This window comes from Oncorhynchus keta, chromosome 12 (genome assembly GCF_023373465.1).
Source record: "Oncorhynchus keta strain PuntledgeMale-10-30-2019 chromosome 12, Oket_V2, whole genome shotgun sequence".
Taxonomy (NCBI): domain Eukaryota; kingdom Metazoa; phylum Chordata; class Actinopteri; order Salmoniformes; family Salmonidae; genus Oncorhynchus; species Oncorhynchus keta.
The window spans coordinates 45,434,705-45,459,571 of record NC_068432.1 but is presented as its reverse complement, the minus strand read 5'-3'; the positions used below and the strand labels follow the sequence as shown (position 1 = coordinate 45,459,571).

Here is a 24,867-nt window from a genome sequence, read left to right as displayed (position 1 = left end):
GGGCCCAGTAGAATAATCGCAAAAGTGCAGCAAACCCCGCCCATCTGGCACTACAGGCAGGCTATAGCAAACGCTCACAAGTATTTGAACGATTACAGTTAGTAGTCTTATTTCAACCCATTCTGCAGGATATAGACTCCAGGGTTCTCCCCAAAGGAAGGTAAGAGGGCACTACGCCACCTTGTGGACTGGCTGCGCAACTATAAAAAAATAAGTTTAAATTAAATATATATATATATATATTATTATTTGTTATCATTTAAGGCCAGTTCTGCTCTAGATTGCAGGAAATGGCAGTTACATATGTTTATAAATTCTAAATTCTCTGAGTCAAACCTCCAGCCGTACTCAGCACCAGCTGAGTATTTGACGAGAACTCTGCAGTCACTAATACAGAACAGTAGCTCTTGATTTTGATGTTTTCCCAATGATTTCTTTAAGATAATGTTAAGGTGTTACTGAATGGCCACATGCCTGATGCCTTCATACCAAAGACGGTGTAGTACTCCCAAGAAAAGCCAAGTGGTCTTCTCTAATCACCACAACTAAGTGCTTCTCCTTAAGGTGAAAGTTTTTTTTATTGATTTAGAGTTATGTAACATGCTGGCTTGTGTAATCAATTGACTGATGATGACTAACAAGTCACAAAACGAGCCAATCAGTCTCCATCCCTTGTCTTTCAGCAACACCAGACACTTCCTTCAGAGTGTTTATTGTTGTTGTTTGAAGAGTTGCACAAATGAGAGTTGTAGGTACATTGACATATGCATTTTAAAAATGGAATGGAGTCAATACATTACATTGTGCTTTGTACTCAGATGATGAGTTGGTAGAGCATGTGGCTTGCAACAGTAAGATAGTGTGTTTGGTTGTTGTGACCACTGTACCTAAAATGTATGCAGGTATGACTCTTTGGATAAAAGGGTCTGCTAAATGGCATACATTATTTATATATATTCATTTGATATTTTTGATGTTGTCTCCCGCTCCTTCTGTTTTTGGCCACTTACTGTTAGAATATTTAATGTATTGCCACCAATGACCAATGATAATTGTCACGAAAATCATCCTCGCATGACACACTATAATTTACATCCCTTTTATACTGCCATATTTGAATGTCAATTGAATCGTACTTTTTCCAACCTAATCAACCGCCAGCCTTATTGTCTATCTACATATTTCATAAAGCAAGTGGTATCTTTTGACATGACTTTTAGGGAATAAAGAGCTGTCATACAAAATGTCATGCATTCTCTCGTCTCTTCTCTCCGGGTGATAATGGCGGCCATAAACGGGAAACAACGTAGAAAAAAAAGCATACTTGACCCGACAAAGAGTTCACCTAGGAATAAGAGTGTGATGGCGCTAGGGGTCGAGTGATCCCGAGACCCAAGTGTGTGTGTCTCAGCACTGAATCAAAGGGTGTCTGACTGCCTTCAAAGGATGTGAGGGGAATGCATTTAAAGGCCGGCTATGTAAAATTTACAGCCGTTTTTAGAGAATGCGTTTAATTTGTTTTAATATTCACTGAGGTGACAGGTGAAACAGCAACCTTTCTTATCCACCCTGAAGGTCTGAGGCTTTGTCATATGTTGAAGGCACTTAGTCTTAGTGTCCCGTCCCACAGTCTCATAATTTAATTGTCATGATAATGATGGCGATGATAACTAGATTGAGTGACTCACAGTTCTATCCAAGCCAGGATGTGATGTCCGCAGGTTCCACTCCACTCTCCCAGTCCTGCGTCACTAGAGTATCAATACGTCTCCTCCCTCTCTCTGACCCCTACACATCACCCTCTTCTTACATCTATTGTCAGGGAGGCACGATGCCCCACAGAGGAAGTCACACCAGTAGAGCCTGGTGTTCAAGGGTGTTCATACGTGTTTCTCCACCTCTCTTTGTTCCTTTCATTCATTTCACACTCACATCTCTTGAAACAACAAATACATCCTGCTATTTGTGTCAAAGAAATGCACATTAGCTATAGTCTATTCATTTATAGGGTGTGTGCCTTGAGATCAGAGTTTTGCAGCAGAGAACGAGATTACAACCAAAAATGCGGATTTTTCTGGTTGCTAAAAAGATGTCAACTAAACGTCCTTTTACATCCTTTTACTTGGTATAACGTCATAAAAGATGTCATAATAACATAATTTGAACCAGTTTTGCACGTTGGGATGTGTTCCCTGAGCTCTGACTGAGTATGTTCCTGTCCTGCCCGGATGGAGGCACAGACAATGATGCAGAACCAGATAAGAGGCAAATGGCCATGTAGATTGCCTGGTCCAGGGAGTTCCTCAAAAACGTCTTCAGCCTGGCCACACTAGGCCTCACCATCGGGTGGGTCCTCCACAGAGTTAACTAGGCCTCACCATCGAGTGGGTCCTCCACAGAGTTAACTAGGCCTCACCCTCGGGTGTGTTCTCCACAGAATTAACTAGGTCTCACCATCGGGTGTGTTCTCCACAGAGTTAACTAGGCCTCACCCTCGGGTGTGATCTCCATAGAGTTAACTAGGTCTCACCATCGGGTGGGTTCTAGTCCTACATAATTTTAGTTCACATTAAGCCAGGGTTCTTCAATAGTTAGACATAGATGATTGATAATGTTTTAATACAATTATAACATTGAAAAATGTATGTTTAGTTAATAAAGAGACTAATGAAGATGAGATGGACAAAAAAGATGAGGTAACACTTTGTTTGAACTGTATGTCATAAGTGTCACAATACTGTCATAAACATGACATAACATGACATAACATGCCATATATCATGACAGTGATATTGTTGATGACAATATGATGACACTGTTGTGCTGCTGTTATGACTTACACTTCAAATCAAATCAAATTGTATTAGTCACATGCGCTGAAGACAACAGGTACAGTGATTACTTAAAAATAAAATATGAATAAGAAATAAAAAGTAACAAGTAATTAAAGAGCAGCAGTAAAATAACAATAGCGAGACTATATACAAGGAGTACCGGTACAGAGGCAATGTGCGGGGCCACCGGTTAGTCGAGGTAATTGAGGTAAAATGTACATGTTGTCACACCCCGATCTGTCTTTGTGATTGTCTCCTCCCCCCTCCAGGTGTCACCTATCTTCCCCATTATCCCCTGTGTATTTATACCTGTATTCTCTGTTTGTCCATTGCCAGTTTGTCTTGTTTGTCAAGTCAACCAGCGTTTTTGTGTCTTAGCTCCTGTTTTTCCCAGTCTCTCTTTTTCTCGCCCTCCTGGTTTTGACCCTTGCCTGTCCTGACCCTGAGCCCGCATGCCTGACCACTGGCTACCCTGACCCTGAGCCTGCCGTCCGGTACCTTTGCCCCACCTCTTGTTTACTGACTCCTGTCTGCATTGACCTGTCTATTGCCTGCCGTCCGGTACCTTTGCCCCACCTCTTGTTTACTGTTTACTGACCTGTCCCCTGCCTTTGCAGTTTGACCCCTGTCTGCATTGTCTATTGCCTGCCGTCCGGTACCTTTGCCCCACCTCTGGTTTACTGACCCCTGCCTTGACTGACTCCTTTGTCTGTTTACTGACCCCTGCCTGCAGTGACCTGTCTATTGCCTGCTGTCCGGTACCTTTGCCCCACCTCTTGTTTACTGACTCCTGTCTGCATTGACCTGTCTATTGCCTGCCGTCCGGTACCTTTGCCCCACCTCTGGTTTACTGACCCCTGCCTGCAGTGACCCATTGTCTGCATTGACCTGTTTCTGATTGCCTGTCTATTGCCCGGTACCTTTGCCCCACCTCTTGTTTACTGACTCCTGCCTGCAGTGACCTGTCTATTGTCCCTGTTGGATTATTAAACCATTGTTCATTCGACATTGTCTATATCTGGGTCTTACCTTCATATCTGATACATGTATGTAGAGTTATTAAAGTGACTATGCATAGATGATAGCAACAGAGAGTACCAGTGGTGTAAAAGGGGGGCAATGTGAATGGTCTGGGTAGCCATTTAATTAGCTGTTCAGGAGTCTTATGGCTTGGGGGTAAAAGCTGTTTAGCAGCCTCCTGGACCTATATTTTACTGCTTGCCGTGCTGTAGCAGAGAGAACTGTCTATGACTTGGGTGGCTGGAGTCTTTGACAATTATTAGGGCCTTCCTCTGACACCGCCTGCTGTAGAGGTCCTGAATGGCAGGAAGCTTCAGTGTTAACAGATGGTTGGTTCTTCTGAAATGTACCTAGGACCACTGCTGTTTCTTGCCGGGTTGAGTGACTATATTTCCTACCTGTTAGGTGTGAGATGCTCACTGATCTAAAGGATTAGAGGGGTAACTGATTCATGTGAAGCGCAGTGGACTTTTAAAGCCAAACTACTGTTTTATTTACAGCAGTGTGATGTGTGTACACAGTTCATTACCTGCTATTCACATACAGGTTATGGTTCAGTAGTTTCAGATTCAAAGTGTTTAATAGTCACATGTGCAAGGTCGCAGATGTCATTTCTGCCCATCGACAACATCTTCGTCATAACAAATGTATAAATATGTTGCCCTCGCCCATAATGTTCTGAGTGAAGCTCGCTAGTGTGATTTAAAAATAAATCATATCAATTGTTTTTAAGCAAATCATGATTGTTATAAGTATTGTTTTCTACTGTATAATTGACTGTATGTTTGTTTTATTCCATGTGTAACTCTGTGTTGTTGTGTGTTGAACAGATTTGCTTTATCTTGACCAGGTCACAGTTGTAAATGAGAACTTGTTCTCAGCTAACCTACCTGGTTAAATAAAGGTGAAATAAAATAAAATAAACAATCTGTCTTTGGATGCCAACACAAGCCTTAGCCATGTTGATAATATAGGCTAAATGTGTGCCCCACCCATGCACAAATATATATATTGGTTTGGTTTCACGCGTTTGAATGATTGTTTTAGCTGTTAGTTGATCTCTGTGACTGTCTAATGTACCTCTATCCCCACGTGAGCAGGGCTATTAATAAGAGGAAGCTGGCTTTCTGTCCCCGTCATACCTCTCAGCTTCATTCTGGCCTATCAGATGGACATGGCGTATAGAACGCTTATCTACCACATGGGGAGTACGTACTTCTCTCTTTACCACGTGTACTGACAGCTGACCTGAAACGTACTGTGTACACTCCGATATATTTTCCACATTGTCCTTTCCAGCAAGGTTCCAAAAATGATGGTGGATGCGTAACCAGACCAACGCAGTACAGCTAGGCTCAGCTCAGTGTTTGGGGAAATGGTATTAAAATCTCCCAATTTCAATACTAAAACCGCCTCAAGCAGAAAGAGTTTGATTTTCATTCTGAAAACCAGAAACCTTGCTAGGAATACCAGTTCTCAAACGTCATTGAATGGATACATTTAACAGAGTGGCTGCGTTTCTCAATTCTCCGGAAGTCGGTTCCCGATAACTAAAAATTCTAAACTTCTGCGCATTTTCACGATTCTATAGTTTACGCACAGTCTCTGCTCCATTCGCTCGGCTGCCCAGAGAACAGGGTATTCTGGCGAATGGCGCTTGTTTAAGTTAGATCAAAGCTGAATCAATGTCTGCAAGATCACAATACTAACGATAGTATTCTACATAACTGAACCGAACATAATAGCACAGCGTAACTATAAGACGAAAAACGCCACCTAATTTCTTATGACATTTTTTGCATGATTGTGCGAACGGTCGCATGTTTCTCTCATGCGGCCAGAACACAACAGCTGTAAAAGTATAGGTTCCGTCCCTCTCCTCGCCCCTACCTGGGCTTGAACCAGGGACCCTCTGCACACACCACCAACAGCCAACCTCGAAGCATCGTTACCCATCGCTCCACAAAAGCCGCCGCAAGGGGAACAACTACTACCAGTCTCAGCGCGAGTGACGTCACTGATTGAAACGCTATTAGCGCGCACCCCGCTAACTAGCTAGCCATTTCACATCGGTTACATAGGCAAAATATGTGCTTTGATTGAAACAAAACACAGGTATGATACAGTTTGTCAAGTTTGTCATCGGCTCTAAAATTCGCTCAGTGTACATAACGCAAAACAACACTGTACTTAACTCAAGATCTAAATGCATATTCCCATGTAACTGATTGAGATCAAATGGTTGGCAACTTGAAGAATTGTCATTCACGATTGACAGTGAGAAAAGTGAAGGGAGGGTGAGCACAAATGTGTGCTTAAAGTAGAGGTAAAGAAACATCATGCAGAATGTGATACAGATGTTTTGCTCTGGGGAATTGGCTTCTAGGGGGCGGTTACCGTGGGAAATGCAGCCTCAGCCTAAGTTGAACGTGAGAAAACAATATTATTCTAGTCAGTTACTACATTATGGCAGCTGTAATTTCAACATTACTCGGGCCAGACCACCACATATTCATTTTAATATCAGTATCTTCATTGAAAGCAAAATGCACATTTTCCTTGCTTGTTTTCTTTGCTCTCTGATTGATGTCACTTTCTGTCTGTGTGTGTCCCCAGATGAGGCAGAGAGCATCATGGTCTCAGAGCATGGCCACTTGGAAATTACAAGTGGTGTGCCCAACTTCGTGAGCATTGAGAAGGTAAGAAGAGCTTCCTGAGCTCCCTCTTTGAGAAATGACACAGACACTGTCCTGCCATGGGTGGGTGTTCAGGGTTGTTCACACCTCTGATCTCCACCCCTGGAAGTCAGTGAGTGAAGCTCCTCTGTCCCCAAGATCAATTTTCATCAAGTCTTCGCCTCAGTTATGTTGCGTTTAGAATCCGTGTCAGTCGTGCCGTGCCGTTTATGATGAGGGAGGACAATATTTGTCTTCATGATCATGGCCTTATTTCGACTACAGCATTGTGTATGACTGTCATTTATATTCCATTCACCTAGTTCTATGTACAGTAACATTGATAGGTTTAGGCTACAACATGATACTCAAATTTTTTCTATACCCATCATAAGGTTGCTACAACCTAGCCTATGAATGAAAGTTTACAACTTATGTGCACACAGGTCGAGAGAAAAATGTGACGTGACAGACAGTGACACATTCAATACCGCCCTGCTCACTCTTGCCTGCATCTACTTTATCTAGGCTGTAATCATTATTCCAACAGTTGCAAACGAGAGTTTCTATTGGACAAATTCAGGTATGTTTCGCTACGTTTACTTCTGTTCAAGAAAAGTTTTTCATATACAGCCCTAATTACGCGTAAACTCAGTTCACTTTCATAGCAGCCACGTTGTTTTCCTCACATCTATGCGCTCTCCTCCTCTCACCTTTCCCTTCGTTTGTGGACTTCAATGCACAACACATCAGCTGTATGTAGCCAGGCGTATGTGACCTTTCCAAGCCAAACCATATCTGCTACATAGCCTACATCGTTGTCACCATATTAGTTAAAGATTTTTTTAAACCTTTATTTAACTAGGCAAGTCAGTTAAGAACAAATTCTTATTTTCAATGACGGCCTAGAAACAGTGGGTTAACTGCCTGTTCATGGGCAGAACAACAGATTTGTACCTTGTCAGCTCGGGGATTTGAACTTGCAACCTTCCGGTTACTAGTCCAATGCTCTAACCACTACGCTACCACTAGAACTAATGTGTTAGTAAGCCCGCTACAATCATGCGGTAACGTTAAAGTGTATAGTTAGTAAGCAGTTACATCGGCAGGCCCCGATGGCAATAAATTTGTAAAACCGAAAGCTTACCTTGACTTGGAAGAGTTCCAGTGTTGTGTTGGATAGCCATAGCCAGATAGCATCCCTCTGTTTGAGCAGGGTGTTTGAGTATGCTTAACTAGCTAGCTGCATTCGTTAGCTAACTAAGTGAAACTGAAAAAAACAATGAATTATCTCGCTCTCTTACTTCTCCTTAATTTTTGAAGAAATCAATTTGTTAAAAACTGTTCAACTATTGTCTTTCTCACTCTTTCAGTCAAATACTCAACACATTTTATGCACAGCAGTGCTAGCTAGCTGTAGATTGTGCTTTCAGTACTAGATTCATTCTCTGATCCTTTGATTGGGTGGACAACATGGCAGTTCATGCTGCAAGAGCTCTGATAGGTTGGAGGATGTCCTCTGGAAGTTGTCATAATTACTGTGTAAGTCTGTGTAGCCTCCTAGGTTTTGTACTGAAGTCAATGTTCCCAGAGGAGGACGGAAGCTAGCTGTCCTCCGGCTACACCATGGTGCTACCCTACAGAGTGCTGTTGAGGCTACTGTAGACTTTCATGGCAAAACAGTTTTAATCAATTATTTGGTGACGTGAATATATATTTAAACAATTTAAATCTAACCTTTATTTAACTTGGCAAGTCAGTTAACCTCTTGCTCCTACCTGACACGCAGGCGTCCCATCTAGACATCTGGAAATGCAAATGCGCTACGCTAAATGCTAATAGTACTAGTTAAAACTCAAACGTTCATTAAAATACACATGCAGGGTATTGAATTAAAGCTACACTCGTTGTGAATCCAGGCAACAAGTCAGATTTTTATAATGCTTTTCGGCGAAAGCATGAGAAGCTATTATCTGATAGCATGTAACACCCCAAAAGACCCGCAGGGGACGTAAACAAAATAATTAGCATAGTCGTCGCTACACAAACCGCACAAATAAAATATAAAACATTCATTACCTTTGACCATCTTCTTTGTTGGCACTCCTAGATGTCCCATAATCACTATTGGGTCTTTTTTTCGATTAAATCGGTCTATATATAGCCTAGATATCGATCTATGAAGACTGTGTGATAAACGAAAAAAAATAGCGTCTTATAACGTAACAATTTTTTAAAATTAAAAAAGTCGACGATAAACTTTCACAAAACACTTTGAAATACTTTTGTAATGCAACTTTAGGTATTAGTACACGTTAATAAGCGACCAAATTGATCACAAGACGATGTATATTCTTTAGCTGTCCGTCTGGAAATAATGTCCGGGTAAATCTCAACCAATCCGGTCGGAGACCGGAAGAACTGCGCTGCCTTGCGTCTGTTTGACCAAGAAACAAATAGTAGGCAAATGACAAGACATTACATTTACATTACATTTACGTCATTTAGCAGACGCTCTTTTCTAGACATTGTGTGGAAGCTGTAGGTATTGCAACCTCAGCCCCATTAAACGTGGTTCACCTTTATCAATGGGTTCAAGTCGCGCATGGATATATTTTTCCATTTTCAGTGATCAGATTTTCCTGCACTTTTCGATGAAACGCACGTTCTGTTATAGTCACAGCCGTGATTTAACCAGTTTTATAAACGTCTGAGTGTTTTCTATCCACACATACTAATCATATGCATATACTATATTCCTGGCATGAGCAGCAGGGCGCTGAAATGTTGCGCGATTTTTAACAGAATGTTCGAAAATGTAGGGGGTAGGAGTAACAGGTTAAGAACAAATTCTTATTTACAATGACGTCCTACCAAGAGGCAAAAGGCCTTATGTGGGGACGGGGGCTGGGATAAGAATAAAAATAAGGCAAAACACAGATCACAACAAGAGAGACACCACAACACTACATAAACAGAGATCTAAGACAACATAGCACGGCAGCTACACATGACAACATGGCAGCAGTACAACATGGTGAATATAGTTAGTGTAGTTTTATCTAAAAAGGATAACTTTTTAAATGTTTTACCATTTTTGTGAAATTCACTGAAGAGGATGGTCCTCCCCTTCCTCATCAGAGGAGCCTCCACTGATTGGAATGATCTGAAACTCTGTCCTGAAAAACTCCCATAACGTTCAGATGTCCAAAACTGTTCAAAATGACCTTGCAAGTGTTAAATACACGTTGGAAACTTGGTTAGCAACATACCCAGATAGATATTGAGTTTCCGATCGTTCCGAAGGTAAAATATTACAGCCACCCATCCATAGAGGACTGTTACGAATCCCTTTTGGCCCGACAGTCTAGGGGAGATGGTAATGAGACCCGTAACATAACTCATGCAAATTATAATAGTGAAAAGTAAAAGTGAGAACGAAATAACCACGACAACTGAAATCTACCGTCAAACTCAGGGTTTATTGGAAAACACACGGTAATGGGGTGAGCAGGAAAAGGGGCTGAGCTGGACCCAAGGAAAGAAATAATAAGTATTCAAAAACACCCCTAAACTAGACTAGCCTACTTTAACAACAGCTAACTAACCAAAAATACAGTGGGTGGTCCGCCCAGTTCCAACTAGGGTATCTAACAAAGTTTACCTACGGGTAGTGTATGCCCATGGGCGACTTGTCTTGGTTCCCCCTTTTCCCACCAGCAAACAAACACCATAATCAAAAACAATACTCACAGGTGATGACAAAGTGCTATGGAGGTGCTCAAACAAAAGAGAGATCAATACATAAAGAGAGAGTGAAACACAGAGACCTACAGACATGGCATTTACAGAGAGATTGAGCTCCACAGCAAACAACGGACAGGGTTTTTGAACAAAGGGAAAGGAACGGTGAATTGGGTAGGAAACAGGAGGAGGTGTGTCTTCTGATTGATGATTTGTGACTGATTGGGGAGTGATGATTTTCACCTGTGAGGGGAGAAGGAGAGAAAAGAAACACACTCACAGGATACTCACAGGATACACACAGGATACTGACAGGATCTGTAACAAGGACACTTATTGAGGTGAACGAGAAATTATTGTTGTGATCAGAATCTGTACTGTTTTAGAATAATCCACACCAACGGTGCCCAGATATAGAAACCCTTAGAATGTGCCCACATTACAAGTGACCTCAATTGCTCACCAGTTGAAGTCAATACTCATCCATATGCATAACTGTCCACAGTGTTTGTAAAAAGAACAGTCTAATTAATATTTTAATACATGTGCACGATAAATATCATATCATGTACCTTCTTTTGGCTAACAAGTATTGCCAAAGTACCAGCGCTTTACATTCAGAGTCTCTTTATTGTATTTGGACATTTAAAGAAGTTATTGATCCCGAGTGGTGCAGCGTTATAAGCCACTGTATCTCAGTACATTGAGCATAGTATGTAACCTATTCATGGACATTTGTTTTTCAATACTGATGTCACATTGTGTATGTGTACATCATATTACTGCTGCTGATACTTTCACTAACTTGAATAAAAGACAATGGTCTGATATTTCTTGACAAAGTTTACTTTCTCAAATAGAAAAAAACGTATCCATTTCCACAGAAATTATTCATTTTCTGCTGTCATAGTACCATCTCACACACACACACACACACACACACACACACACACACACACACACACACACACACACAGTTATTAGCCTGTCATCATTTACAACACAAGTTGTTTATTGTAGATTAAGATTTGATTGGAGCCAGTCTCAGGTGTTTAGCTCTGAGCTGTTTCTCTAGAACCACAACGACCCAAACACAGATATTTCACTGTAATTCTACCATATGAGAGAAATTATACTCGGAATACTGAAAAACTAAAAATATGAGGTCATTAATTATTACGCATCTAAGTGTGTGCGTGCGTAGGTGTGTATGCAATGTACGCGTATGCGTGGTATGTGTGCGCGTGTGTGAGCGAGCATGTTGGGGAGGAAGGGGAGTTGGCATCAGGTTGATGTGTATGGAGAGTAGGATATCATGACTCGCACACAAGATGGTGAGGGGTAGAGACTATAAAGAAGCTGCAAATGGTAGCGAGAGAGTCACTTCATGATATCCTACTGACGTCTACATTGACAGAAAACGTTGACTGATAGAGTAGCAACACCATCTAAAGAAACTCTTCACACTTGCACCAGGACTGCACGCTAGGGCGACTTCAGTTGATCTCTACAACGAAACCAGCTCTACTTCTTTAACTGAAAATGCCTCTAAAGCTTACTACTGTGATCCTTGTGTGTGTTGGTAGTTTGTTCTTGTGTGCGAGCGCTCAAAGCCTATCACGAGACTACGGGGTGAAACTGTGCGGCAGAGAGTTTATAAGAGCAGTTATCTTCACGTGCGGCGGGTCCCGTTGGAAAAGATCCTTAGATGAACACTTGGGTACGTCTGCTAAAACATAATTTACGGTCTTCTAAACGCAAATACTCGTCGGTCATGTTGAACTGGTAAAACGGACTTTTATTCGCAGCTGCTGTATAATCTTGTTACTTTCATGCGAACGTTTTTGAAAGCTGATTTAAAAAAAAACTTTAACATGAGCTACATGATTAATTTCCATTGTGTTAAAGTTAAAACAGTAGCTATATTCTAAAATCAAAGTTGTTTCCTAACGTTTCGAAAGTCACATTTTTGGAAGTAGTATTTTGTCCGAGAACGCCGAAGAAACCTAATCTGCTTGATAATGCCACTTCAGCACCACAGACAGCTCCTTGATTGGAAAATGAGCGTGCCCTACTTTTGCCTCAACGAAAAGGGTACCCTGATTACTGAGAAGTAGCCTAATTGAAATGCAATCATAGGTTAATTGTTGTCAGTTAGGCTAATTTGTAATTTCCTATTCAACGGTTGTTCAGAGCTCTTTCAATTAATTTAGCCAGGTGTGTCCGCATGGCACTCAGCATGGTTTCTGAGATTGCTATCCATGCAGAAACAGTCTAGGACCTCTGATTTTCCCATATATTAATTGTTAAGTTGTCTTAACACATGGTGGGAAAAGAAAGAAAAAAAGAACCCAACTAATTTTGTATTTTGTAGGGATTTTCAGGCCTTTTATGTATTCACTTTGTACCAGTATTCACATTAGTCTATGCAGTGGAGATCTTAACGGGTGTCAACACCAACTGTACCACTCCCTCTGCTCTGACTCCTTCCAGATCCCTTCCAGCCCGGTTCCTATAGTGATGTCACAGAGGGCGAGGACAGCAGAATCAACTGGCCTCACGGACATGGTCTAGACCAGGCAGCAGACCACCCTCTCCAGCTCTCCTCCTCATCCTCCCTGGCAGACCTGCTCTCACTCTTGGGCGGAGTGGGAGACCATAGGGGGTTAATGGTTGATGTCAACCCCAGCGAGGGGCTTCAGAACCAGGCTTCAGCGCTGGGAGGAGTGGCCAAGAACCCGAGCATCAACTGGCCACGCCGCGACAGACAAAAGAGGAACTTTTCCCTGGGCTTAGCTGGCATGTGCTGTAACCAGGGTTGCACAAAGAATGACATTGGGCGTCTGTGCTGAGTGAGACAGGGGTAGAACAGAGGTAGTGGAGGTGGACACTGGCTGAGGGAGCTCCCCCTGTACAGAACGGAGAACTTTGCTTAAATTCTCCTTTCTGTACAGGGTGAGGAGAGCTCCACCTTCTCTCTGTGTTGATGGACTGGGTGTGAGAGACAGCAGTTTTAAATTTTAATTTCAGTGTTTCCGGATAATCACAAGGTTTGGGTTGTTGATGGGGGAACTTTAAAAACGGCTTTGTATACTTTTCTGTATATTGTGAAAGGAAAATAGTTTATATTTAATTTTAATTGCTCAAATTGTCTCATCGTTAAATTCATGACTTTGCTACTGAAGCAAGAGCATCATTGTACCTCCCTGAGAAATAAAATAGTTTGAATGACATGAACCATGTAACAACCCACCACAAATACCCCATTACAATACTGAGAAAAAAATGTTGTGTATGTAAAATGTTAAACTAATCAAATATCAATATAAAGTATCTTTTGGAAATCACATTTTGTCCATGTCAAAATGTCTCATCCACTCAATGGAAAAGCTAAAACATAATAATAATGTATATAATGCTATTGCAAAAGAACATATTTATTATTCTAATAAAAATGAATGATTTTATACGTGCATTCTACCAGAGGTAAAACCACTGATCCATCAGTCATAATCATGGTTATTGCAAAGACTACCACGCTTCTACAGAACATCGGTTACACTTAGCACCACTACCCAGGGGTACCTGTGACAGACCTCAAAGCTAGTTTACTCATGACGATTCAACCCCATTTAGTCTCAAAGCGATCATGAAAGACAATTGCCTGTATTTTACCTGTAAGGCATTGAGGAGACATGTCTCGCTCAGGAGGAGCTGCGAGCATCTTCACTGTCTCTCAGGAGGAGCTGCGAGCATTTTCACTGTGTTTCTCTCAGGAGGAACTGCGAGCATCTTCACCATGTGTCTCTCTCAGGAGGAACTGCGAGCATCTTCACTGTGTTTCTCTCGGGAGGAACTGTGAGCATCTTCACTGTGTCTCTCAGGAGGAACTGCGAGCATCTTCACCATGTGTCTCTCTCAGGAGGAACTGCGAGCATCTTCACTGTGTTTCTCTCAGGAGGAACTGAAAGCATCTTCACTGTGTTTCTCTCGGGAGGAACTGTGAGCATCTTCACTGTGTTTCTCTCAGGAGGAACTGCGAGCATCTTCACTGTGTTTCTCAGGAGGAACTGCGAGCATCTTCACCATGTGTTTCTCTCAGGAGGAACTGTGAGCATCTTCACTGTGTTTCTCTCAGGAGGAACTGCGAGCATCTTCACTGTGTTTCTCTCAGGAGGAACTGTGAGCATCTTCACTGTGTTTCTCTCAGGAGGAACTGTGAGCATCTTCACTGTGTTTCTCTCAGGAGGAACTGTGAGCATCTTAGACGAGCCACTGATCAATTCTAATATGTTTAATGTGAGGCAAGACAGGATGACTACCACCAAATAACATTACAGTTCAACTTTAATAGTGGCTCTCTTATAAATAAATAAAAACATGAAGGTTACCCAAAGCAACAAAAGCCATTTCTGACCAGTTCTGCAATAACATTGACTGCTTTGATATAAAATAGCTGATAGTTTACAATCAATTTAGCCTTTGGATTATTATTGATATTCAACAGCAGCAGATTTACGTTCAACACGCAAACACAGGGAAATACTGGCTTGTATATAAAAATATAAAAAATATGTTTTTTACTAAATACTTCCCACTTCTTCATGATCATGTTATGATTTGTTTTAATGAAAAAAAAAAACCATGTTCACACAAAACACTGACCGTGACATGACGGCATCATGTCTGACTGTCAGCACAGCTACCATAACATTCAATAAAAGGTAGACAGCAACAAACGAGCAGACAGATTAAACCAGGGTGCCCCAACTGGCGGCCCGCGGGCCAAATTTGAACCATGGGTGGTTTTATTCTGAGCAAAAATGTTGTAAATAATTTGTAGGAAATCTGTATTCCCATGCATAATAGACACAATGTGATCAGATACACATTTAAGGAAGGTTTGAAATTATTATGTTTTAGACAAACATCTGTTTTTGCTTCTTGAGGTCAAGTTGCTGTTCACAAATGATTTGTAATTATGTTCCAACCCTCTGACCATCCGCTCAAGAAAAAAAAAAAACATATCGGCCTGCTTCTGGATCTAGTTGATGATCGCTGGCTAAAACTCCATTATTACAATAGAGTAGTGGGACAAACAAAGCCTGTCAGCCCACATTGCTGCTTTACAGTTACAGATCATAGAGTCACTCTGACAGAATTAAAGACAGCATTACATTGCATCTCTATGGGCATGTTCTTCACGATGACTCTGTATGGACAGGTCACAGGACAGGTCACTATGTGTTTTGTCACCGTTTGCTCTAACCAATAGGCTACCTGCATACTTACTTAAATGTCCATGAACTGAAATTCCACCTCATCTCTGCACTTCTCGTCTGTTGATGCTTTCACCTACACCATTTAGTCAGTCTCATTCCAAATATTGCTATGTAGCGACACTATAATGAAGACATTTTCCAACTGGCAGTGCACGGCATCCTAGACTCGTCAAGTTATAGAATATTATAAAAGGGGAAGCACATAAGTCAAAAATTCCTTCTGCATGTTACTTTGCAAGAGCCCAAGATTTCAGGGTACGACGATAAGTTGGCGGGTGCTTAGAGAAAACAGAAATAAAGGTTGCAGCCTTTGTCAAACATCTCTTTCCTCCCACATCTTTGTGTCTCTAAAAGCAGTATTGCTTTATTAGTTCTTCCCTTAGGTGAAAAAGAGAAATGTGGTTTGACATAATCCACTTGAGTTAAGGAAGAACGCAGTTGAACATCCTTTACTAACTGTACAGTACATATTCTGTGTTGCTTTCCCTCACGTGCCTTCTGTGTCGCCTTTAACACATCACCAACAGCTGGGTGTTCTGTGTTGCCGTTAACACATCATCAACAGCTGGGTGTTCTGTGTTGCCGTTAACACATCATCAACAGCTGGGTGTTCTGTGTTGCCGTTAACACATCATCAACAGCTGGGTGTTCTGTGTTGCCTTTAACACATCATCAACAGCTGGGTGTTCTGTGTTGCCGTTAACACATCATCAACAGATGGGTGTTCTGTGTTGCCGTTAACACATCATCAACAGATGGGTGTTCTGTGTTGCCGTTAACACATCATCAACAGCTGGGTGTTCTGTGTTGCCGTTAACACATCATCAACAGCTGGGTGTTCTGTGTTGCCGTTAACACATCATCAACAGCTGGGTGTTCTGTGTTGCCGTTAACACATCATCAACAGCTGGGTGTTCGGTGTTGCCGTTAACACATCATCAACAGCTGGGTGTTCTGTGTTGCCTTTAACACATCATCAACAGCTGGGTGTTCTGTGTTGCCTTTAACACATCATCAACAGCTGGGTGTTCTGTGTTGCCTTTAACACATCATCAACAGCTGGGTGTTCTGTGTCGCCGTTAACACATCATCAACAGCTGGGTGTTCTGTGTTGCCGTTAACACATCATCAACAGCTGGGTGTTCTGTGTTGCCGTTAACACATCATCAACAGCTGGGTGTTCTGTGTTGCCGTTAACACATCATCAACAGCTGGGTGTTCTGTGTTGCCGTTAACACATCATCAACAGCTGGGTGTTCTGTGTTGCCTTTAACACATCATCAACAGCTGGGTGTTCTGTGTTGCCGTTAACACATCATCAACAGCTGGGTGTTCTGTGTTGCCGTTAACACATCATCAACAGCTGGGTGTTCTGTGTTGCCGTTAACACATCATCAACAGCTGGGTGTTCTGTGTTGCCTTTAACACATCATCAACAGCTGGGTGTTCTGTGTTGCCGTTAACACATCATCAACAGCTGGGTGTTCTGTGTTGCCGTTAACACATCATCAACAGCTGGGTGTTCTGTGTTGCCGTTAACACATCATCAACAGATGGGTGTTCTGTGTTGCCGTTAACACATCATCAACAGCTGGGTGTTCTGTGTTGCCTTTAACACATCATCAACAGCTGGGTGTTCTGTGTTGCCGTTAACACATCATCAACAGCTGGGTGTTCTGTGTTGACGTTAACACATCATCAACAGCTGGGTGTTCTGTGTTGCCGTTAACACATCATCAACAGCTGGGTGTTCTGTGTTGCCGTTAACACATCATCAACAGATGGGTGTTCTGTGTTGCCGTTAACACATCATCAACAGCTGGGTGTTCTGTGTTGCCTTTAACACATCATCAACAGCTGGGTGTTCTGTGTTGCCGTTAACACATCATCAACAGCTGGGTGTTCTGTGTTGCCGTTAACACATCATCAACAGCTGGGTGTTCTGTGTTGCCGTTAACACATCATCAACAGCTGGGTGTTCTGTGTTGCCGTTAACACATCATCAACAGCTGGGTGTTCTGTGTTGCCGTTAACACATCATCAACAGCTGGGTGTTCTGTGTTGCCGTTAACACATCATCAACAGCTGGGTGTTCTGTGTTGCCTTTAACACATCATCAACAGCTGGGTGTTCTGTGTTGCCGTTAACACATCATCAACAGCTGGGTGTTCTGTGTTGCCGTTAACACATCATCAACAGCTGGGTGTTCTGTGTTGCCTTTAACACATCATCAACAGCTGGGTGTTCTGTGTTGCCGTTAACACATCATCAACAGCTGGGTGTTCTGTGTTGCCGTTAACACATCATCAACAGCTGGGTGTTCTGTGTTGCCTTTAACACATCATCAACAGCTGGGTGTTCTGTGTTGCCGTTAACACATCATCAACAGCTGGGTGTTCTGTGCTGGAGAGAGTCAGAGAGTCTGAAAGAAGTCAAACAGTGAAAACATCTCCAAATGGAGAAATGACGGCAACAAAGTAACAGCATATGGTCATTTCAGAGATCCCCAGAATCCATGAGAAAGTGGCTAGGTTTGATCACAAAGTAGACCATTTTTGAGACTTTGTCCCAGAATGCCATTGGTAATACTCCCCCGTTTTCTGCGCTCTGCTCCAGAAGACGGTTGGGTCAGGTTACTTCAATGTCGTCGTCTTTTAGAGTTGAGGCGTCGTCAGGGATGTATTCATTAGGGCACACCGTAGCAAAGCGCTTTGCAACAGAAAAGGAAACTGAGCGTTTCTTATTGGACAAGTCCAGGTAATCCCTTTCAGTCCGTTTGGTGCCTAATGAACACAACCCAGGTGATCGGTGTGGGCTGGGCCAGGCCCCTCCAGCAGAGACCTCCAGGAAGGGTTCCTCAGCCCTCCTTACTGTCCCGGAACATGTCCACGGTCTGGGCTAACTTCTTGAAGGTGGGCCGTAGGGCTGGGTCAATGTTCCAGCACTCGGTCATCATGTGCTGGATCTGAGGGGTACAGAGGTAGGCTCAAGGTTACATTGCAATCAGAGGGACACTAAATTAGACAGACAGACTCACCTCCTCAGGGCATCCCTGGGGAGCAGGCAGTCTGTATCCTTTCTTCAGGAGATCTATGAGGTGATACACTATCATCTGACCCTGCTTGTCACGGCCCATCTTATCCATGAATGCCTGGAGAGCAGGAGGAGGGGGATATGAGAAAGAGGAGCAGGATGAGAAATAGGGGGAGGATGATGATGATGAGGGGGGAGGATGAGGGGAGGAGGGGGAGGGAGAAGGAGGAAGAGGGAGGAGGAGTAGGGGGAGAGTGGGAAGTGGCGGTAGAAGCTGTGTTAATTACAGCAGGATGGCAGGTAAACTAATCAAATTTGCAAAGAGAAATGCATTAGTGGAATTATCTATAAACCTTGTACAGAGACCACAATGGGATAAGAACGTCTCAATAGACATAATTATGAATATAACAAGTGTTATTCAAGCTCTTTCCACAGTAAGCAGCATCAAAGAGAGAAAGGTTGACAGAGGAGGCATCAAAGAGAGAAAGGTTGACTGAGACAGAGGAGGCATCAAAGAGAGAAAGGTTGACTGAGAAAGAGGTAGCATCAAAGAGAGAAAGGTTGACTGAGACAGAGGAGGCATCAAAGAGAGAAAGGTTGACTGAGAAAGAGGTAGCATCAAAGAGAGAAAGGTTGACTGAGAAAGAGGTAGCATCAAAGAGAGAAAGGTTGACTGAGACAGAGGAGGCATCAAAGAGAGAAAGGTTGACAGAGGATGCATCAAAGAGAGAAAGGTTGACTGAGACAGAGGAGGCATCAAAGAGAGAAAGGTTGACTGAGACAGAGGAGGCATCAAAGAGAGAAAGGTTGACTGAGAAAGAGGTAGCATCAAAGAGAGAAAGGTTGACTGAGACAGAGGAGGCATCAAAGGGAGAAAGGTTGACTGAGACAGAGGAGGCATCAAAGGGAGAAAGGTTGACTGAGACAGAGGAGGCATCAAAGGGAGAAAGGTTGACTGAGACAGAGGAGGCATCAAAGAGAGAAAGGTTGACTGAGACAGAGGAGGCATCAAAGGGAGAAAGGTTGACTGAGACAGAGGAGGCATCAAAGGGAGAAAGGTTGACTGAGACAGAGGAGGCATCAAAGAGAGAAAGGTTGACTGAGACAGAGGAGGCATCAAAGAGAGAAAGGTTGACTGAGACAGAGGAGGCATCAAAGAGAGAAAGGTTGACTGAGACAGAGGAGGCATCAAAGAGAGAAAGGTTGACTGAGACAGAGGAGGCATCAAAGAGAGAAAGGTTGACTGAGAAAGAGGTAGCATCAAAGAGAGAAAGGTTGACTGAGACAGAGGAGGCATCAAAGAGAGAAAGGTTGACAGAGGAGGCATCAAAGAGAGAAAGGTTGACTGAGACAGAGGAGGCATCAAAGGGAGAAAGGTTGACTGAGACAGAGGAGGCATCAAAGGGAGAAAGGTTGACTGAGACAGAGGAGGCATCAAAGAGAGAAAGGTTGACTGAGACAGAGGAGGCATCAAAGGGAGAAAGGTTGACTGAGACAGAGGAGGCATCAAAGAGAGAAAGGTTGACTGAGACAGAGGAGGCATCAAAGGGAGAAAGGTTGACTGAGACAGAGGAGGCATCAAAGAGAGAAAGGTTGACTGAGACAGAGGAGGCATCAAAGGGAGAAAGGTTGACTGAGACAGAGGAGGCATCAAAGAGAGAAAGGTTGACTGAGACAGAGGAGGCATCAAAGAGAGAAAGGTTGACAGAGGAGGCATCAAAGAGAGAAAGGTTGACTGAGACAGAGGAGGCATCAAAGAGAGAAAGGTTGACTGAGACAGAGGAGGCATCAAAGGGAGAAAGGTTGACTGAGACAGAGGAGGCATCAAAGAGAGAAAGGTTGACTGAGACAGAGGAGGCATCAAAGGGAGAAAGGTTGACTGAGACAGAGGAGGCATCAAAGAGAGAAAGGTTGACTGAGACAGAGGAGGCATCAAAGGGAGAAAGGTTGACTGAGACAGAGGAGGCATCAAAGAGAGAAAGGTTGACTGAGACAGAGGAGGCATCAAAGAGAGAAAGGTTGACAGAGGATGCATCAAAGAGAGAAAGGTTGATTGAGACAGAGGAGGCATCAAAGAGAGAAAGGTTGACTGAGACAGAGGAGGCATCAAAGGGAGAAAGGTTGACTGAGACAGAGGAGGCATCAAAGGGAGAAAGGTTAACTGAGACAGAGGAGGCATCAAAGAGAGAAAGGTTGACTGAGAAAGAGGTAGCATCAAAGAGAGAAAGGTTGACTGAGACAGAGGAGGCATCAAAGAGAGAAAGGTTGACTGAGACAGAGGAGGCATCAAAGGGAGAAAGGTTGACTGAGACAGAGGAGGCATCAAAGGGAGAAAGGTTGACTGAGACAGAGGAGGCATCAAAGAGAGAAAGGTTGACTGAGACAGAGGAGGCATCAAAGGGAGAAAGGTTGACTGAGACAGAGGAGGCATCAAAGAGAGAAAGGTTGACTGAGACAGAGGAGGCATCAAAGGGAGAAAGGTTGACTGAGACAGAGGAGGCATCAAAGAGAGAAAGGTTGACTGAGACAGAGGAGGCATCAAAGAGAGAAAGGTTGACTGAGACAGAGGAGGCATCAAAGGGAGAAAGGTTGACTGAGACAGAGGAGGCATCAAAGAGAGAAAGGTTGACAGAGGAGGCATCAAAGCGAGAAATGTTGACTGAGACAGAGGAGGCATCAAAGAGAGAAAGGTTGACTGAGACAGAGGAGGCATCAAAGGGAGAAAGGTTGACTGAGACAGAGGAGGCATCAAAGGGAGAAAGGTTGACTGAGACAGAGGAGGAATCAAAGAGAGAAAGGTTGACTGAGACAGAGGAGGCATCAAAGGGAGAAAGGTTGACTGAGACAGAGGAGGCATCAAAGGGAGAAAGGTTGACTGAGACAGAGGAGGCATCAAAGCGAGAAATGTTGACAGAGACAGAGGAGGCATCAAAGCGAGAAATGTTGACTGAGACAGAGGAGGAATCAAAGAGAGAAAGGTTGACTGAGACAGAGGAGGCATCAAAGGGAGAAAGGTTGACTGAGACAGAGGAGGCATCAAAGGGAGAAAGGTTGACTGAGACAGAGGAGGCATCAAAGCGAGAAATGTTGACAGAGACAGAGGAGGCATCAAAGCGAGAAATGTTGACTGAGACAGAGGAGGAATCAAAGAGAGAAAGGTTGACTGAGACAGAGGAGGCATCAAAGGGAGAAAGGTTGACTGAGACAGAGGAGGCATCAAAGGGAGAAAGGTTGACAGAGGAGGCATCAAAGCGAGAAATGTTGACAGAGACAGAGGAGGCATCAAAGCGAGAAATGTTGACTGAGACAGAGGAGGAATCAAAGGGAGAAAGGTTGACTGAGACAGAGGAGGCATCAAAGAGAGAAAGGTTGACTGAGACAGAGGAGGCATCAAAGGGAGAAAGGTTGACTGAGACAGAGGAGGCATCAAAGAGAGAAAGGTTGACTGAGACAGAGGAGGCATCAAAGAGAGAAAGGTTGACAGACAGAGGAGGCATCAAAGAGAGAAAGGTTGACAGACAGAGGAGGCATCAAAGCATTACAGATGAAAAGTGAAAGTGTGAGGTGGAAGAAGAGGAGCAGAAGAAGATACGTACTGCCGGAGGACTGCAGTTCTTGTCACTGAACAGCTCATAGAGGACCACTCCAAAGCTCCACACGTCAGAGCCCACTGAAAACTTACTCTCTGTCAGAGACTCCGGGGCATACCTTCAACACAACAAAGTCAAATAAACTCACACACAAAATAAATACATAGAGGATTGTGTCAGAAAAATCCAGATTACTTTAAAATCAGGAAAAAAAATACGCAGACTCATTCAAAAGAGTAAGAGATGTTGGAGGGAAACAACCGTATGATTCTCCCCTCGGACTGCTGAGAAAAGTTGTGGTATCTTTCTCACCAGAAGATGGGGCTCTCTCCCGGCTCTCTGACAGTGTAGTAGTCCTTGTCCTGAGGCAGGACCTTGGTAAGGCCAAAGTCTCCTATCTTCACCCTCAGCTCACTCTCTACCAGGATGTTACGCGTGGCCAAGTCGCGGTGGATGTAGCGTTTGGTCGCCAGGTAGTCCATGCCCTACAGAACACACAGGTGGAGGTAAGGCTGTTGTTTTACCATGGGAAACCCTAAGGATGCTCCACATACCTCAACAATATATCTACATGCATACTTCTAAAATAGATATTGATAAAATACATATTAACTGATGGTTCAATTCATTGTAAGAGACATTTCTTTCCGCCGGTTTCTTTTGACCTCAGTAATGATGAGCAGCAGTGATGACATAACATCAATTATCATCATCATCATTTGATTGATTGATGGTATAACATACCATCTCCAAACAGCTGTTTTTACAGTATTACATGAGTACAGTATTACAGGAGTACAGGATGACAGGAGTACAGTATTACAGGGGTACAGGATGACAGGAGTACAGTATTATAGGAGAATATTACAGGAGTACAGTATTATAGGAGTACAGTATTACAGGAGTACAGTATTACAGGAGTACAGGATGACAGGAGTACAGTATTACAGGGGTACAGGATGACAGGAGTACAGTATTATAGGAGAATATTACAGGAGTACAGTATTACAGGAGTACAGGATGACAGGAGTACAGTATTATAGGAGAATATTACAGGAGTACAGTATTATAGGGGTACAGTATTACAGGAGTACAGTATTATAGGAGAATATTACAGGAGTACAGTATTATAGGAGTACAGTATTACAGGAGTACAGTATTATAGGAGAATATTACAGGAGTACAGTATTACAGGAGTAAATGAGTACATTATTACAGGAGTACAGTATTATAGGAGAATATTACAGGAGTACAGTATTATAGGAGTACAGTATTACAGGAGTACAGTATTATAGGAGAATATTACAGGAGTACAGTATTACAGGAGTAAATGAGTACATTATTACAGGAGTACAGTATTATAGGAGAATATTACAGGAGTACAGTATTACAGGAGTACAGCATTACAGGAGTACAGCATTACAGGATTAGAGGAGTACAGCATTACAGTATTACAGGAGTAGAGGAGTACAGCATTACAGGAGTAGAGGAGTACAGTATTACAGGAGTACAGTATTACAGGAGTACAGCATTACAGGATTAGATGAGTACAGCATTACAGGAGTACAGTATTACAGGAGTAGAGGAGTACAGCATTACAGGAGTAGAGGAGTACAGGAGAATATTACAGGAGTACAGCATTACAGGAGTACAGTATTACAGGAGTACAGCATTACAAGAGTAGAGGAGTACAGGAGAATATTACAGGAGTAGAGGAGTGCAGCATTACAGGATTACAGTATTACAGGAATAGAGGCGTACAGGAGAATATTACAGGAGTACAGCATTACAGGAGTAGAGGAGAATATTACAGGAGTACAGCATTACAGGGGTAGAGGAGTACAGCATGACAGGAGTAGAAGAGTACAGCATTACAGGAGTAGAGGAGTACAGCATTACAGGAGTAGAGGAGTACAGCATTACAGGAGTAGAGGAGTACAGCATTACAGGAGTACAGCATTACAGGCGTACAGCATTACAGGAGTACAGCATTACAGGAGAATATTACAGGATTACAGGAGTACAGCATTACAGGAGTACAGCATTACAGGAGTACAGCATTACAGGAGAATATTACAGGATTACAGGAGTACAGCATTACAGGAGTACAGCATTTCAGGCGTACAGTATTACAGGAGTACAGCATTACAGGCGTACAACATTACAGGAGTACAGTATTACAGTATTACAGGAGTACAGCATTAGAGGCGTACAGCATTACAGGCGTACAGTATTACAGCATTACAGGCGTACAGCATTACATGAGTACAGCATTACAGGAGTAGAGAAGTACAGCATTACAGGAGTACAGCATTACAGGCGTACAGTATTACAGGCGTACAGCATTACAGGAGTACAGCATTACAGGAGTACAGCATTACAGGAGTACAGCATTACAGGAGAATATTACAGGATTAGAGCATTACAGGAGTACAGCATTACAGGAGTACAGCATTACAGGAGTAGATAAGTAGAGCATTACAGGAGTACAGCATTACAGGTGTACAGCATTACATGAGTACAGCATTACATGAGAATATTACAGGATTACAGCATTACAGGAGTACAGCATTACAGGCGTACAGTATTACAGGAGTACAGCATTACAGGCGTACAGTATTACAGGAGTACAGCATTACAGGCGTACAGTATTACAGCATTACAGGTGTTAGAGCCGATTTGGACA

The 24,867-nt window shown here is 42.9% G+C and overlaps 1 protein-coding gene and 2 pseudogenes across 2 annotated transcripts; 2 read left to right on the top strand and 1 right to left on the bottom strand.

Annotated features, from left to right (window-relative positions):
- The first annotated feature begins 2,209 nt into the window (after positions 1-2,209).
- Positions 2,210-6,591, top strand: LOC118391624 (plasminogen receptor (KT)-like; annotated as a pseudogene).
- A 4,606-nt stretch (positions 6,592-11,197) lies between these two features.
- LOC118391558 (relaxin-3) lies at positions 11,198-13,620 on the top strand. 2 transcript variants are annotated; one of them, XM_035783055.2, is made up of 2 exons: positions 11,198-11,607; positions 12,767-13,620. In XM_035783055.2, exons 1-2 carry the CDS (start codon positions 11,589-11,591, stop codon positions 13,123-13,125), a joined length of 378 nt encoding a protein of 125 aa, XP_035638948.1. In that variant the 5' UTR covers positions 11,198-11,588; the 3' UTR covers positions 13,126-13,620. The 2 variants fall into 2 exon arrangements, with proteins under 2 accessions (XP_035638948.1, XP_035638946.1); XM_035783053.2 differs by lacking the exon at positions 11,198-11,607 and adding an exon at positions 11,816-11,993.
- A 982-nt stretch (positions 13,621-14,602) lies between these two features.
- The window catches only part of LOC127906403 (tyrosine-protein kinase JAK2-like), a 100,540-nt pseudogene continuing 90,275 nt past the window's right edge, over positions 14,603-24,867 (bottom strand).

What these genes read in the sequence shown, in the direction of transcription:
- LOC118391558 (XM_035783053.2), top strand. Translation starts at nt 11,816, where the DNA reads ATGCCTCTAAAGCTTACTACTGTGATCCTTGTGTGTGTTGGTAGTTTG. An exon ending in ATCCTTAGATGAACACTTGG is followed by an intron (nt 11,994 to 12,766) that starts GTACGTCTGCTA and finishes GACTCCTTCCAG; the next exon opens with ATCCCTTCCAGCCCGGTTCC.